At 34.7% G+C, this 14,004-nt stretch overlaps 2 protein-coding genes across 2 annotated transcripts; one reads left to right on the top strand and one right to left on the bottom strand.

Annotated features, from left to right (window-relative positions):
- Window positions 1–1,308: 1,308 nt before the first annotated feature.
- Window positions 1,309–6,141, top strand: LOC112525387 (protein TPX2). The gene is made up of 18 exons (XM_025135502.1): window positions 1,309–1,453; window positions 2,023–2,142; window positions 2,220–2,286; window positions 2,395–2,508; window positions 2,697–2,776; window positions 2,858–3,047; window positions 3,137–3,233; window positions 3,318–3,434; window positions 3,531–3,647; window positions 3,740–3,916; window positions 3,995–4,138; window positions 4,261–4,413; window positions 4,551–4,685; window positions 4,768–4,968; window positions 5,053–5,219; window positions 5,428–5,596; window positions 5,683–5,777; window positions 5,865–6,141. Exons 1-18 carry the CDS (start codon window positions 1,309–1,311, stop codon window positions 5,980–5,982), a joined length of 2,406 nt encoding a protein of 801 aa, XP_024991270.1. The 3' UTR covers window positions 5,983–6,141.
- On the bottom strand, window positions 6,002–7,691 carry LOC112525388 (squamosa promoter-binding-like protein 4). The gene is made up of 2 exons (XM_025135503.1): window positions 7,319–7,691; window positions 6,002–6,485 (listed from the first exon to the last, which is right to left on the bottom strand). The coding sequence occupies exons 1-2, from the start codon at window positions 7,669–7,671 to the stop codon at window positions 6,311–6,313; spliced, it is 528 nt and encodes a 175-aa protein (XP_024991271.1). The 5' UTR covers window positions 7,672–7,691; the 3' UTR covers window positions 6,002–6,310.
- Between the last annotated feature and the right edge of the window lie 6,313 nt (window positions 7,692–14,004).

The raw sequence follows: 14,004 nt of genomic DNA, 5'->3' as shown, positions 1-14,004 counted from the left end.
ATTCATGGTGGTTATACTCCCAAACCACCGACGACATCTCCTTCTCTAGCCAACTTGCCATCTTCGACCACCCCAACTCTATGATGGTGTAACCCCCAAACCCCCCTTGTCAAGAAACCTCATCCCCTACCCTAGATTTGGTTCTAGAAACCAAGTGAACCCCAATTTTGGTTTCAGATTCAAGTAAAGTTTGATGGCAATGGTGGCCTGGTGGGTTGACCAACTAGCGTTGTTATTTAACCCCTTAATCCCAAGTTTAAAATGATCTAAATTTTTTGTGGATTACAATCTATAAGTTATATGTTTTCATTATTTTGAGGATTTATGTTAAAATATGATATGTTTTAACAATCTTAATTTTTGTTATATTATTAACAGTATTATTATCTTGAGGGTTTGATGTTGTCAAAATCTTGAAGTAGAAGGACCACGCCTCACTTTTTGGAGATCTTGGAGGGTAGCGGAGTAACGTTCTTCATTCATTGGGGACTGAATTTGCAAATTCCTAATTAATATATAGTCTTATTTTTAGTTTTCTTTTCATAATTCATCTCGTTTTAGTTTACGATCTTTCTAGTTTTCTCTCTCGTTTCTTAGCTATTCTACCTAAGTTTCTTATACAGATCTAGGGTTTTCGTTTCATATTCTTTTGTAATCATTGTAAACATGAAATGTATGATGTGGTTAATGTTTTCTTCATGGTATCAAAGCCTTGTGTGGTTCTGTTCTTGTTGAATCCTTGAGTGATTCACTGGAATCACTGGTTTATATCTTCTGTTCTTACAGAAGTCAAGTTGTACATTAAAACAAATATAAAAGAAATAACAAAATGACTAAAATACCCATAATTAACGGAATTAGGTTAATAAAGTTAGGACAAGTGACTCGATTCATAATAAAAAGGAAACCATGATAACCTTACTTGTAATTATTTTGTTCAAGGGACCCAATCCAAAATTTCATGTAACCTAAGGGACCAAATTTGTATTTTACTCTTTTATATATATTTAAATGAAAGTGTTCTCCATGGTCTAGGCTCTGTCGTAACGACGTCGTTCTGGTCACGCTTTCTAGCCGTTGTGAAAACGGGTCTTAACTCTTACAAATGCTATTCTCTCTCTTCACTTTTCAAACAATTCGACCGTTGAAGCATCCGAACGTTATTTCTTCTCCTTCCCCAAATTCCCTCTGCATTTCCCCCACTCTCGTTCTCAAACCCTCCAAACCCTAATAAAAGATTTCTTCTCTCGATCCATTTCACTTCGTGTTTGTTTTTCAAGTTGGAAGCTTTTGAATCAAGCGGCAATGATGGAGGACTCAGGTGATGTGGTGATCGATGCAGAATACGAATTCTCAGCGCCCAAATTCTTTGATTTCATTCTAGGAGAAACTGAAGATCAGATGCGTGAAGCGCAGCTTTGGTTTGATACAGCTCTTACGTATGCTCCTTCACGTACGTTGTTTCTCACGTTTCTATGTTGAATTTTGTTTGTTATCTGGTTGATTTTAGGGGATTAGGGTTTCTAATTAAATTTAACTGCAATATGATATTTGTTGTTCTTCATTCTTCACCTTGATTCCTTGGTTCGTTTGGGGTTAAAATAATGATTTCATATCCTTCAATCGTTGTTATGTCTCTTGCTAAGAAGTTCTGTGGGTTATAATCAAGATTATGGATTCGGCCCATCTATTTCTTGTCTTCGCTTCACTGTTAGTGGATCTTGAAGTCCCCAATAAGTCAATTTTTGCGTCAGATATGCTGTTGCGAAAATTGGTTCTCTTAGTTGATTCTCACAATGATTTGACCTGTGAGAACAGTTTAAAGTTTCTCTTGATAGCTTTGAATGATCGCAAAGAAAATGGGTTGAAACTGAACGCTTGTTTTTGATAAGCTGTTGTTATGACTCACCCAGAAACTTTAAAGGGATCAAAATGAGCCAAACCCTTGAATTGGTTTAAAGTTTCTGTTTCATTATGGTGATGTTATCAGTTATGGCTCATGCTTGATTATTTTTTATACAGCTTTTATGCACAAGGTCAAGACCACAAGAGCTGTTCAGTTGGAGAGCCTTTGTGATTTTACTGAACCTGGAATTTCTCAGAAGGTAATACACCATAATATGTCTGAATCGACCCATTCCCGTCTTCATTATCATACACAAGTTGATTGTTTGTTTTGTTTACAACTTTCATGTTTAAACTTTAATTGCAGGAACCAGGACCATCTGAGTCAACAGGAACATCAAGTACCATGAAGAACATCACCTTGGAACCAGAGAAACAAAGGTCAGCAGATCTTTGTGCAACTCGTTCTCCTTTACATCCTCTAATTTTCTTATTTGGAAGTCCCATTATACTTGTATTCATTAAATTGGCTTTTCTTACAAAAATCAGTGCAAAAACTGAGGATGATCCTGCTGACAGTAAGAAAGATGTAACCTCAAAAGACGCAAAAGATGAGCACCATGAAAGTCTTTCCAGTCAGGTATGTTTAGTAGACAAACAAAAATCTCTGAATCATTTTTGGCTTTGCAATTTCTAAACAATATTCTTCACCTTCAATTACAGGTATGTGTTGATGAGAAGAATAATAAATTGGAGAAAGATGTTTCGGCCCAGGACACTGGAAGGTTTGTTCTGTTCTTAACCTTCAACAATTTGCTCGATGTTATAAATAGTCCTTAACTTTCACTAACTTCTTTCAGTGGTGGAGTTTCTTCTTCAAATGTGATCGTTGAACAAAATCAAACCACAAAAAACACATACCCTTCTCAAGGTTGGTATTTCTACGATGGTATTTATTTAACATCATCAGCTTAGTAGATGATGTGATTTAACTTGGATTGTCCATCTATAGGAGTAGAATCATGCACCCCAAAACCAGCAGTGGCTTCTCAAAAGAACAAGAGTATCTCAGAAGCCGAGTCCAAGAAGCAACAGACAGCTAGAAGGATTGCTAGTGCAGTGAAAAATCCATCAGCATTCAAGTCTAGAAATCAATCACAACTATCACAAGTCAAATCTAAAACACCAGCTACTGTTAAAAGGTTAGTTTCAAGACCCCAGAAATGATACTTATGTTCGAAGTGGTTTGTGGTTATCTTCTTTTGGTTACATTCTTTTGTCATCTTTACAGGGATACAAGTCAAGCAAATAAGGTTGGAACTCCCAATCTAGCTCTAGAAAACCAAGCCATAAAGCGGCAGAAACTTGAAGGAGGAAAAACAAGACAGGTTGGTATTGGTTTCTATTGATTCTTTAGGATCCCATATCTGAATTCTAGTTTAAATAACATTTGTTTTACATAAAAATTTCAGATTCTGAATATCAAAACACAAATCTTGCTCCACAAAGCAAGACCAGGTGCTGTCAATGGCAGCAACTCTAACTTAGCCACCCCATCAACTGCTAGATCTCGAAAGGAGGAAAGAAAGGTTTGTTTCATTGAGAATCTCTCTGTTACGTTATGCTCTAAAGAAGTGATCTTGATTCTTGTTTCTAACTTCTTTTACTGTTCTTCCAATGAGAAGATGTATGTTCGTGAGCCAGCATCAGCTCCATTTGTTTCAATGGCGGAAATGATGAGGAAGTTTCAATCTGGCACAAGGGATATGAATCTGCCTCCCCGTAGTACTTCAATCTCACATGTAAACTTCATATATTTTTTCATTTCAGTTATCTTTAATAAGTTTGTTTAATTTCATCTGCTCAGTTTCTGTTAATTGTGTTCTGTCTGTAGGGAGATGCTAGCCAAGTGATGCAAAGAAAGCCTAAACTGACACTGACCAGGCCAAAAGAACCTGATTTCATAACATCTCAGCGCGTTCGCTCTGTTAAAATCAAGAGTTCAGCAGAGCTCGAGGAAGAGATGATGGCCAAAATTCCCAAGTTTAAGGCTCGTCCAATCAACAGAAAGGTAAAGTTATCTTACCATAATATCATATCATTAAAGAAATCAGAAGTGGACATTTCTTGAAATCAATTGTTTCGACAGATTCTTGAGGCTCCAACATTACCAGCAATGAAGAGAAGCACACCTCAGATTCCAGAATTCCAGGAATTTCACTTGGAAACAATGGAAAGAGCCCATCAGAATGCAGAAACCTCAACCGTCGCATCAACAGAAGCAGCCCCTCAGGTAATTTACTTTGCCTGTTTTAGGAATTTCAGGAATTTCTCTTGGAAACAATCGAAAGGGCCCATTCATTTCACAAGTTCGGTTCCAAGAATTTTGGCTAATTTCTGTTGTTTTCTTTCTAGCAGCAATGGAAGCCTCATCTTACGACGCCTAAGACTCCTCCTCTACAGACATTATTGAGAGCACGACCTCCTAAGATCAAAAGCACCGAAGAACTAGAAAAAGAAGAGCTAGAGAAAGCCCCCAAGTTCAAGGCCAGACCTTTGAACAAGAAGGTATAAATAAAACAAACCCTCGTTTTTGCCTATCCATTATATGGCTTCATAGGGGTTACTGTGTTCGTTTGGTTTGGTTTGATCTGTTTTATTCTATAGCATCATAAGCTTTACTCTGCCTCTGATACTTTTTGTAGATATTTGAAAGTAAAGGGGAGTTGGGTCTCTTTTGTAACAAAAAACGACAAGTCACCATACCACAAGAATTTCATTTTGCAATTGATGAACGGATTCCGCTTCCAACTGCAAATGTTGCTGACTTGTTTGATAAGGTTCGTGTGAATCTTTCATTGTGTATCTATATCTATGAATCTATATCTGCTAACTGAAAGATTATGTTACTTTTTGTTACAGCTTTCATTGTGCTCAGATTCCTACAATCAGAAACCGATTCCTAGAAACACTGCACCCAATCCTTTCCATCTGCACACCGAGGAAAGAGGGGCGGAGAAAGAAAAGAGATTTGTGATGGAAATGGTACACAAACAAATAGAAGACGGACGAGCTAGAGTTCCTAAAGCCACCCCATATCCTTATACCACCGATTACCCTGTGGTAAGCAAACTTCTATAACCTTTTCCTTTAATATTTCAACAATTACTTGTAAACAAACTGATAAAAGTCATTTCATGATTGAAGGTTCCTCCAAAACCTGAGCCAAAACAGTGCACCAAACCAGAACCTTTTCAGTTAGAGAGTTTGGCAAGACATGAAGAAGAAATACAAAGAGAGATGGAAGAAAGAAGGAGGTTGGAAATGGAAGAAGCTAGAATGAGACTGTTTAAGGCTCAACCAATATTGAAAGAGTAAGAAGCTATAACATTTGCACACTTTCTCTTATTCTTTTTCCGCACACCTTTCACTTTGCACAACCCGAGGGTTTTTAAGGTCAGAGGTCAAGTCTGCATACATTCAACCCTCCCGCTTGGGGGTGCTGTATGTTTTGGTTTATATTTGCTATATGATGTTTATAAGCAATCCAGATTATTATGCTGACTCTGATTCAAAATGCAGGGACCCCATTCCAGTTCCTGAGAAAGTTCGCAAACCTCTAACTGAGGTTCAGGAATTCGATCTACATGTAGTACACCGAGCTGTGGATAGAGCAGAGTTTGACAAAAAAGTCAAGGAGAAAGAGATGATGTACAAAAGATACAGGGATGAGGCGGAGTCTGCTAAGATGGTATGCATGAAACCACATTTGCTATGATTTTAACACGGTATATATGTACATATATATCTAATTTGTGGCCGGATTTTAATGTGCAGATGGAGGAAGAGAAAGCTTTAAAGCAACTCAGAAGGACTCTGGTGCCTCATGCAAGGCCGGTGCCAAATTTCAACAAGCCTTTCTTGCCCAGAAAGTACGAACGTCTTAGTAGAGAAAAAGTCTTTTTACGTGTTTTCCCTTGTTTGATCTTAAACTTATCGAATGCTTTTTTGTGAAATAGGTCATCAAAAGGTGTCACGAAACCAAAATCACCAAAATTGAAGATTATCGAACGAACAGAAAGAAGAAAGATGGTGGTGGCTGCAGCAACTTCAAGTGCAGCATCAAATATGAGGTGATGATGTATGCAAGTTCTTGATATCTCTGTTCAAGAACTCTTGAATATGGTAGATATATATTATATACATAACCTGCAAACAGTCCCTTTATAAGTTGTTGTCCATTTGTTGTTTCATTCTATTCAATTCGAATTCGAACAAATTATGATTGTTGGTTAATATAATGTTTAAATATCATCCAGAATTCGACCATAATGTTATTACATAATCCTACGGTTATTATTCATTCAACACGGTAGTTTTTAATTAAGTACTACGAACTGACAGAAGAGAGCGAGCATAGTTTTCGTGGCTTGGTTTATTTCGGGTTTCTTTTTCACCTGGTTTGCTACAAATGGTTGTAAGTTGTTGTTGCTGCATTGTCTTGGATGGTCATTTGGAACCTTCCCTTATCGGTGGTGCCTTTAAACTCGATTGAGTTCTTCCTTCGCCTTTCGTTGTGTCCAGCCAAACGCCTCCTACAACTTCTCTTGGTGTCGTCAAATTCTGGTAGCTCGTGAAACCTGATCACGAACATTTGTTCAGTTGTTTGTTTTCAGTTCTAAGTGCTTCCAGTTTGCATTTTGGTAATAACGTATACTGGGGCGTAATTTAGATTGCGGTAAAATGGTCATTTTTGTTATTCAAATTGTTTATTTGGCACTAGAAACAATATTCAATGGAAAAAACAAACAATATCTTAAATCTGAGTGGAAGTTTGCTAAATAACAACCACAAACACCATGTTATCAATTTTGTAAGGTCGTTTGTTGGGTCATGTGACCAAGTGAGATAGATAGTCGGGTAAAAAAATGTTAGTTACCATAAAGTACGACTCGAGCATATTCTCATCGTAAATTAAATGAATCGTACGTGTAAAAATGTACGATCGAAGTGTTCAGTAAGTGGGGTTTTACCTCACAATTATTTGGTTCCGTCAATTAGTATATCAAAGTTCACTACACTGTGCGTGTCATGGTGCGTGTAAGTTTAAAGCCTATTTAACAATCGTTCATTAAAACGATAATATTATCACTGATATTTTTTTTGAACCATGCTATTTTTTTGTTATAAACCACTACAAAGAATCTCATATGTTATGTCAATTTCTGAAAATGATTGATATAAATAAATAGAACCCCAGAAAAGGTCAATTCTGCCCTTCTCCAATTCCACCACTTCATTTTCTTATTATAAAATGATTTTTAAGTTAAAATATAAATTTAAATTCCACTTCACTTGATTTTTTATATGATGATTTGATAGTTAAATATTTTCAGATAAATATTGTTTAAATGTGTTTAGGAACATCTGTACGTTGGTACGAGTATTAGATATATTGAAGACAAGGACTAACCTGCTACATTGCTGACAGAATCTTTGATGAATGCCAGCAACAACAACCGCGTGAGCCTTTGCGTGAAACTCACATACCCTATGTCTCCGGTGATACTGCTTAGCCTCGGCTAAATCACTTGTACATTTCTCGGCCTGACAACACTTAGTGGCACTGGTTGATCCGCCACCATTGTGACCGCCTTTCTTCTTCTTCACATCGCCATTCGAAGAACCACCACCACCACCAACACTGCCACCATCTTCACCACCGCTGCCGCCCACCAAATCGTTACCATAACCATCATTCACTAGTTCTTTCTTCATCATGCTCCACTTTTCTTTAGAGGAGACTTTGTAAATTTTTGTCTCCATTTTAATTTTATGTTTTTGGGATTTCCATAACAAGTGAAGTGGTATGAATTTATATGAATGATAAAAGTGAGTGGTGGGGTGAATGGGAATTTTACTTTTTTTAAGAAGAAAAAGTTAGAGAGGGATGTGCAAGGACCACAAATGTACTCCATTTTTATGGTAAATTTATGGATTAATAACTTGTACATTATGCAATAAAGATTGTACATTTCACTAAATTATACAAAAGCTTGTATGCTTTCCTTATGTGTGGAGACAAAATTGAGTGTCATGGTTTGGCACCAATTTTTCATTTCATTTGGTTGTAGAATTATTATATCATTATTAAGATGTAATGACTTAATAGTATATCGTCTCATTAAATAAGACATATATCCTTTAGAAGCTGGGTGTCGGTTAAAACAGATCTTTGTATAAAGACGAACTCAATCTTGTTAATCTATACTATATTATAAAGCATTTGACAAAAACTCTTAAAAACCATTTTTTATGCATAAAATACTGTTTATTAATACATGTTACTTAAAACTGAAGATTACAAATAGATTGTGCGTAAGTACAACTTATTAAAGCTCCATATTTAAATTCGTGTAACTAACTGCAGATAAACATAATCAAATACAAGATAAACATCATATTTTAAAAATAAAAAATCTAAAATATAATTANTTTAAATATAAAAAATCTAAAATATAATTAAGATAATCATTGAGTTCTAACAGAATACTTAATTATTATCTTTATAAAATGTTATATTATTAAACTAAAAAAAATTTATTTCATTATTAAGCTTAAATTAAATTATAATATAATTTTTTTTAAAGAAATTACGTAAAAAATGATAATTTTTAATTAGTTGATTTGATATTAACATTGATATTTTTTTTTCAAATTTATATTTTATTCAAAATAAAATCATTATTGCATTATTAAAAACACATAAAATCGTATTATAACATCGATAAAGATAAAGAATAAAATAGAACATTAAAATCGACATGTATCTCGCTGCATTGCGCGAGTACCCTTTTATTAATTCATAATACTAATTAATGGGTACATTAGTAAGTTTATGTTTATAACGACATCCGGAAAATAAGCTCGTTGAATTTGTTTTGTGACAAATATTGCATATGATCTGAACGATAAGAAAATTCGTTTTTCATGGTTCGTGCTATCGTAAAAAAACGACAAATGGAAGTAACAAAGCAACCTGTCCCATCATGTATGGTGATGCTTGTTCTTGCCATATTCCACTTTAAGATATGTGTCGTTTGTAGTACTTGAAGACTTTGATCATCGTAACGACGTCAATGGTTGTGAAATATCTCAATTTGAGTGCATAGATTTGTTTCGAACCTCAAAATCAAGCAGGGCTGGCCTGATTGGGATGTTTTAGCGCAATCAAGAGGATAGCCCTTAAAAAGAAAGTAACATGATAAGAAAAGTATAGTCTGTGATTTTGATACTCACTATTCTGCTGAGAATCAAACTTTCGTTATGCTCGTACATATTCTATAAAATACAAGCGTAAGCCAATATATGAACGATTCCATTCTGTTTACATATTAGAAACTCCAGTATTCACTCTTAATACTTATCCTCTCGATGGCAACAAACTGTCGACAATGAAACCCTACATATTCATTATGTTTAACAAAGATATGTAATACGCAAAACAACTTCCACGTGAGTTGAACAGCCATCCTCTGTTGGTGCACAAATTTTGAGGTTTTTTATAGTCCTACTATTTGGGCATCTTTTATGTCAAATTATAACACTAGAAATATAAATATATGAACTTGAATGTTGATGTTTGTGAATATGAAACTATTCCATGTTTTTCAAACCAGCTAATATATCAGTTAGCTGAAAAGTTAGCTGTTAACTAATAAACTGTCTATTAGCTAATAAATTAATCATATATGGTAAAATATAAGACATAATTGGGATTAAAAAAAATAAGAACAAACTCTTTGAAACTTATGAAAATTCACTTGAATTAGTTTTTAAAATTTTAGCTTGTGAGCTAACTTATTGTTAACTATTAGAGGTTGTTTACCAAACGCTTACTCGGGTAAGTGAACATCAAGTCTCATTATCTTACCGAATGATATGGTAAGGACCAAAAATCTTACCCGGTAAGAGCGAGACAATGACCAAGAGTTTTACCCGGTAAGTGAGGGCGACGACTCTTACCACATAGCGCTTATCGGGTAAATTGTTGCGTACGATATTGTTTTGATGGACTAAAATCTTACCTGGTAAGTAAATGATAGTGTTAAATTTACCGGTAAACATTTACTGGACAAGTGTTTGGTAAACGACCCCTAAATAAAGTTTTGTTTAATAATTTTAAAAAATAAGTTAATTTATGATCATCAACCAATAGCTTTAAATGAATTTTTATGAGTCTTTTTGTTTAAATGAAATATATAATCGTACATTAGAGTAAATTGCAATTTCAGTCCCTATGGTTTGTTGTTTTGCTTGGAAGGGGTCTTTAAAAAAGTTTTGTTACAAGAAAACAGGTAAAAAAACGTTTGGTTTTGGTCCTTCTCATTAACACTTTAAGAAAGTCGGTTATACCAGGAGTATTATATGGTCCTTTTCATATTTCTCTCATCTTTATTTAATAAACATAGATAATTAATATAATACATATTATATTAAGAGCAAATTACATTGTAGGTCCTTGTAGTTTGCTTAAAATTTGTATATGGTCCATCTTTCAAAATAAGTACATCCAAGCATCCTTGTAATTTGCATTTCGTTTTAACCTGGGTCCCAGTCACTAACATCGTTAAATTTAGTTTGTTACCTCAAGAGCAAAATGGTCAATTTACGTATTGTCTATTTTTTATTAAAAATTAAAAAGATAAAATATTATATATATATATATATATATATATATATATATAATGAGTTACATTCCTGGTCCCTGTGGTTTGCGGTTTGTTTGACTAAGGTCCCTAAAATGCGTTTATTACACTCTCGGTACCTATGGTATGAAAAACCGCATGCTTCAAGTCCCTCTCTCTAACGAAATAAAAAAGATTATGTTAACCTAATAAAGTCAGAGGGTATTTTCGTCTTTTGGGCCTCTTTCTTTTGTCTTTTATCATAGGGACCAAAACTGTAACCTATTCTAATATCATATATATTTTTAAAAATATTATTACTATAATATTATATATATATATGTGTATATATATATATATATATATATATATATAAGAGATTATGCTAAACTAATTAAGCTAGAAGGTATTTTTGTCTTTTGACCTCTTTCTTTTGTCTTTTATTACAGGGACAAAAACTGTAACCTATTCTAATATCATATATATTTTTAAAAATATTATTACTATAATATTGTATGTATGTATGCATGCATGCATGCATGCATACATACATACATACATACATACATACATACAGTATTATAGTAATAATATTTTTAAAAATACATACTTACATGTATGTATGTATGTAAGAGATTATGCTAGACTAATTAAGCTAGAGGATATTTTTGTCTTTTGACCTCTTTCTTTTGTCTTTTATCACAGGGACCAAAACTGTAACATATTCTAATATCATATATATTTTTAAAAATATTATTATTATAATATTATATGTGTGTGTGTGTGTGATGCAAACACAATACCCATAGATTACCAACGTCTCCGTGAAATACTCACTCCCCCCCACTCCAGTCAAGCCTCCGCCGAACATCTTTGCAGTTGACCATCGTCTCTTTCCCTCCTCCGTCCGGTGAGATCCATCTCTCACCTGCAACTTTTTTCTCCCCCTGTCAGTGTTTCTTCTTCTCCGGAATCGTAGCCACTCCACCATCGTCCCCTTCACCTTCCCACTGATGAAACCCGTCATCTCCTTTTCACCAGTAATGCAACATCCACTATCGAACTTCCTCACTGTTGGACTTCCTCACTCACTATTTCTCCCTCTCACCACACACACACACACACATTCAAAGGAACCTTTGTCCTTGAGTTTTTTTCAATCTCTAATGCAGATCAAATCATCGTCCCTAACCACATGTTTGATCCTTCTGTACTTTCTTCCACGTGTAAAAAATTAAAAAAGCAGACATACACATAGTGTTATACCTGCCTATTTGCTATTTCGTTGTTTCTATTAAAATTTATATCCGGAAAGATTGTTGGTGAACGGTCAGGAAACGGTCGAGAAACGGTTTGGGAATGTGGCACAACATCGTGCTAATGTGGTCTAGGCGACTTGGCTCGCGACCTAAGTCGTGGCCAAGGTTACGTGACCTATTTTGTGTTGATTGAACGGGGGCGACCTTCCATGCAACCTAGGTCATGGGCCAGGTCTCTTGGGCATCTAGAACCTCTTAAGACCCGATTTTTTGCAATTTTCATCATTTCTTCTCCCAAACTTCCCCCCTCTCTTCTCCTCTCGTTTTTGTAGATATTTGGAGCCCTAAATCTGAATTTGAGGCCTTAGAGGAGCGGTTCTTATTGGATTTAAGAGTATTTGGTATAGGTAACGTTCTCATCTCTCAACTTTAAGACAGGGGTTTTGAGCATTCTTCATCCCCTCTCCCCTCCTTCCAAATTTGCTTTAGGTTTTAGGTCTTTGGAGGTGTAAGATATCTTTTGGCAGGGTTGGACCTATGTTTTAGAACACTTGCTAGTAGATTTCAAGTCTTCACTAAAGAAAGCTCAAAGTATGGGGTAAAAATCTTGATGTAGCATAAATTTAGCAAGGTGAGTTATAGTTGCTTTGCAAAGCTATATACATGTCAAAATATCAACATTTTGAGTTTTGAACACACTTTTATGTGTTTATCCCACTTTTGATGAGTTTTGTGAATATTTGTGCTTTTGGGCATATTTGAGTCATAAAATCTTTGTAGAATATCATGTGTTTATTGTGTATTTTGAGACCCTCATAATGATATTTATCATATCAAATGAAATTTCTTGGATATTGGGATGATTTGAGACAAAATAATATTTTAACTCTTGAAAAATCTATTTTATGAGTTAGTGATGATATCGTTGGTTCTGTTAAACAAGTTAAAGAGTATATTGACTTCAATTTGGGTCAAATATTGTTTTGGGATTTCACCCAATTTGAACTTTTGATGGTGGCACATTAGCCAACCCTTTTTGGTCATAAATGTATAAATCTTTGATAAATGTCTTTCATGAGCTTTTGTGGTAGTTTTGGAAGTACAAACCATGGGGTTTGGACCTTTTGTCTATTATGCTTCAACAAGTGATGGTTTATGGACTCATTCATGTTATTAGTGTCATGTGTTTCTTAAACGTTTGGAAATATGATTTTTTTTGGCTTGTGCGGTTTACATCGACTTTATTTAAAATAGTCAAGTGTTTTTATGGTGCTTATTCTCTTGATTTTAACTCAAAGGATCTTTAGGGACAATTTTCCGGTTTAAAAAACTCAATCTGGAGCTTTGAACATAAATTGCATTTTATTGCATATTTTTTTTTATATTACATGTTTTGAGTGCGTTGTCATTCAATTTGAGTCATGCAATTTAGATTGTAATGAACTGAATCCATATGCATATGAATATGTCATGTTGTTAAGTGTTGAGTTTTGATGTCCTCACCTAAGTCTAGTGAGTGGCCACCAAGTCATAGTTTGAGAGTTTGCGATGGTACCCTACTGGGTTAATACAGGGTTAGTAGCTTAAGGTGGTACTTTATTGAGTCATATACATAGCTAGGTCTTGAATGGTGCTCGTTAGAGCCATATACAAAGACTAGGGACTTTTGTGGTAAAAACTCATTTAGAGGTCGAGTAGACACTAGGGTTATTGTGAGAATCTTGCGATGATACTCAATGGATTCTTATATGGAGATTTGTGGCCTAAAAAGAAACTCGAGACTGTGATAAATGGCTTAGTATTGTGTTCCCGCCATATTTGATGGAATCAGGTCTCATTATCACCGAAAGGTGTTTTTTCAGATACTTCGTTACCTATGCTTTTCGGTGTTTTGAATATAGAGTGTCATCTATATATATTTGATGTTTTGAAGTATGACATTTTGGGTGAGTTGAATAGTGGTTGTAAATCTAAAACGGATATTTGATTTGGAAATAACGAGCTTTGGGAAGATGTTCCTTTTATGAATTATGTTTTAAATAAATGAGTCGTTATTTAAAGGAAATTGTCTGCTTTAATCGTTTTATGTTTATATAATAAAATCAGTTTTAACTCATTGGCCGTTAAGCCTAACATTTTTTCTTATCAACATGTATATCAGGTCTGAGTGAGATCTTAGAGGCGTTTTGAGCTACATAGAGGTTCCAGTAGGA

This window comes from Cynara cardunculus (genome assembly GCF_001531365.2).
Source record: "Cynara cardunculus var. scolymus isolate 2C chromosome LG 13, CcrdV1, whole genome shotgun sequence".
NCBI lineage: Eukaryota > Viridiplantae > Streptophyta > Magnoliopsida > Asterales > Asteraceae > Cynara > Cynara cardunculus.
This window is presented reverse-complemented; position numbering and strand designations above follow the sequence as displayed.

Bases quoted from the DNA above. Each gene is read 5' to 3' on its own strand.
- LOC112525387 (XM_025135502.1), top strand. From the start codon at position 1,309: ATGGAGGACTCAGGTGATGTGGTGATCGATGCAGAATACGAATTCTCA. The intron at 3,435-3,530 runs GTTTGTTTCATT...TCCAATGAGAAG, and splicing joins CTCGAAAGGAGGAAAGAAAG to ATGTATGTTCGTGAGCCAGC. The intron at 4,139-4,260 runs GTAATTTACTTT...TTTTCTTTCTAG, and splicing joins CAACAGAAGCAGCCCCTCAG to CAGCAATGGAAGCCTCATCT.
- LOC112525388 (XM_025135503.1), bottom strand. From the start codon at position 7,671: ATGGAGACAAAAATTTACAAAGTCTCCTCTAAAGAAAAGTGGAGCATG. The intron at 6,486-7,318 runs GTTAGTCCTTGT...GTTCGTGATCAG, and splicing joins TTCTGTCAGCAATGTAGCAG to GTTTCACGAGCTACCAGAAT.